The sequence below is a fragment of the Haliaeetus leucocephalus genome, unplaced genomic scaffold (assembly GCF_000737465.1).
Source record: "Haliaeetus leucocephalus isolate CR32 unplaced genomic scaffold, Haliaeetus_leucocephalus-4.0 Scaffold526, whole genome shotgun sequence".
NCBI lineage: Eukaryota > Metazoa > Chordata > Aves > Accipitriformes > Accipitridae > Haliaeetus > Haliaeetus leucocephalus.
Genome location: NW_010972962.1, coordinates 7,091,522 through 7,094,427, shown reverse-complemented (window position 1 = coordinate 7,094,427; position 2,906 = coordinate 7,091,522). Strand labels below are relative to the sequence as shown.

The 2,906-nt window shown below is 39.4% G+C and overlaps 1 protein-coding gene across 1 annotated transcript in view; it reads right to left on the bottom strand.

The window, feature by feature from the left end:
* CRIPT (cysteine-rich PDZ-binding protein) overlaps positions 1-2,664 on the bottom strand; it is a 4,642-nt gene extending 1,978 nt beyond the window's left edge. Inside the window, exons 1-3 of the mRNA XM_010576501.1 lie at positions 2,583-2,664; positions 2,126-2,180; positions 1,388-1,491 (exon numbers count right to left, since the gene is read on the bottom strand). Of these exons, the coding sequence (XP_010574803.1) occupies positions 1,388-1,491; positions 2,126-2,180; positions 2,583-2,664 (241 nt within the window). The remainder of the gene's footprint in view (positions 1-1,387; positions 1,492-2,125; positions 2,181-2,582) is intronic.
* Between the last annotated feature and the right edge of the window lie 242 nt (positions 2,665-2,906).

Here is a 2,906-nt window from a genome sequence, read left to right as displayed (position 1 = left end):
TTCTCCCCCCCCCCCCCCCCCCCGGAATTACAAGTTTGAGCCCTTTTGCTTACCTACTCAAAATCACAAGACTAGTAAAAGTTTTCTATCCTTAAGGCTCTCCATCAAATTTGCTTGAAATTCATTCTTTTTCCCTCAGGAATTTTTGAACAGTTTTTAACAATACTGAAGACTTATTATGAATATAGGAGATAGAAAGCTTCCAGGTAGAAGCAGAATTTCAGTGCAGTCATTCATACATAAGTAGAAAAAGGTTTTATATATTATGCACTGCACAGTGCAGTATCTTGCTTTCTAGGGATGATGATTATGTTATTCTTTTTCATTTTTCATTTTTGCCTTAAGCCAAGCTTGACTTACAATGCATCAAGCATGTTCCCAACTGGACCAGAGACTCCTTTCAGAGAAATTAACCTTTCAATGGCTTATGTTAAGCCACTGAATGCATAAGAATACATGCAGGCACAAAGACAACCATAAGCATAATTTGCCTTCAGACATACTTTCTTAATTGCTTTTATTTATTTTTTTCTCTTTGCCTTTTATTGCCCACATATTCTACTTTTGTTAAGCTAGCCTATCACTGTACCAAGATCAGAAGTTGGATTTTTGGTCATTTTGTGGGTTTTGGGGGAGGGTGGATAGGTGTGGGGTGTTTGTTTTGTGGTTTGGCAGGGTGAGGGGTGGTTTTTTGGGTGGGTGGTTTTGTTGCTGTTTTTTTCTGAGACCACTATTTAGATTTAGCTATTATAAGAAGGGGAGAGGGGAGAAGGGAGTAGAAAAGGGACTGCAACAAGTAACTGTATTTTACAAAACCTAATTTTTTTTTTAGAACTAATAAAAATCAGAAAAACTGCTAGATGACAGTTTTCTATGCAATTTCCAAGATTAAGCTTACAGTTATTCTTCCAATTATACTGTTTTAGATACCAGTAACATTCTAAAAGAAGCAGAATCATAGAATGAATTAGGTTGGAAAGGATCTCCAGCAGTCACTAGTCCTGCCCCTGCCCCACTCAAAACATGGCCAACTTGGATGAGTCTGGCTCAGGGCTTTTCAAGTCAAGCTCTGAATACCTCCTGTAGAGATTCCACAACCTCTATGGGTCCCTGTTATTACAATATTTGACCACCCTCACAGTGAAAACTGCTTTCCTTGTATGTAATTAGAATTTTCCATATTCTAACCCACATTGTCTCTTCTTCTATTACTGTGCACCTCAGAAGGGTCTGACTCCATCTTTTCTATGCCTTCCTATTAGTAATTGAAGATAGCAATTAAATCACATCTTACCCTTCTCTTTGTAAGGCAAAACAAAATCAAGAGTTCCACTTGCTCTCTAATTTCAAACCAAACTGGGGTAATTTGGCACTCAGTGAAATTCACCTTTTTTATAGGCACATCCTTGACAATAGTGAGACCCTGGCTGATGGACAGAACTCTTACAAATCCGACATATTGCAAATTTGTTCTTTCCATAAGGATCAAACCTGGGAAAAAGCAAAAGTATTTTATTTATACACCTTGAAATAAAGTATTTCCTCTACCTCATCCTGAAATGTCTAACCCAGAGTGTACAGACAAAAACTATAATTTAGAAAAGGGACATACAAGGATTATTTCTAATAGGCTGCACAAAGTCTACAGAAAAACTCCCACTTTTGCCATTAAGAGAGACTTCTTGCATTACAGACAAAAACTTAACAAAAGCAGAACTAAAAATGTGTCTTTTTATTAAGGTACTGGACTATTTTGAACTTAAACACCTTCCAGCAGCACCTTGCCCCCTTGCATAATAGAATGTCTCCTGGACATTAAGGAAAAGCAATCTTAGCACAGAAAATAAGCCTTCCCGGCTTCTTTCCTAACAAAAGCATCAAACTCTAGCAATTTTGGTAAGAACTACAGTAAAATAGTTGCCCAGAGTCTATGATTCAGCAGAAAGCACCCATGATATATGTATGGACATACTTTTACCAACTAATCAAATGTCACAATCCCCACAAATTAAAAAAAAAAAAAAAAAGTATTTTGGACAAGTTTTGAACAGTTGCCCAAATATGCAGGAAACAGGCCTTGGTTACAGCAAATTTTTTTTGGCCAAAATCAGTATCAAATACTAACCGTGCCTTCTTTGAGGTCAATGCCTTGTTTTCATTTAACTTGCGGCCACCACTTTCTACGAAAAGAATAAAACCATAAACCAATAAATTTCCCAGTTCCAAACATACTTAAAAAACCTTGGTTTACAGGTTTTACACATGTACAAATGAAGCCAGAAAAAGAGGTAAAACATGTAAGACAGCATTAAAGCACAGGACAGCAGGATTCCTTCTACTGTGCTCTGTTTGTGTATTGTCATTCCATACAAGGAGAAAAAAAACCAGACAAGCTCAATACTGAAAAGCTCAGGACAAATACATTCCCAATGCATTAAATTAGCATAGAAAGAAAACTACAGCAATTAAAAATTATCCTGATTAACTCTTACAAATTTTAGCCTTAAGATTGTAAGATAGCTCAGGTGCCCAACTGGCTTTAAGATGCCTGAAAAACAAGCGTTAAACCTCCCCAAGATTACCTGTAGTGTTTCTTGCACCATCTTTCCACGTATCGGGAGTGATTACCGTACCGAGTTTCTTCTCACCTACGTAAGGAAACATTACAAAGGAAAAAAATTAAAACTATACTGCATTAACACCCGCAACAATCGCTGCCTGCGGGAGAATGACAGCTCGCACACAGACATTCCCAGAACCGCCACCTACAGCCCGCCGTCCGTTGCAGCTCAGCTCAGCTCAGCTCAGCTCAGCTCAGGGGACGCCAGGACACCAGAGGGCAGGGACCGGCGGCTCCGGGGGGGGCCCCCCACCCCCCCCCCCGTCTCCCCCCCCCCCCCCACCCC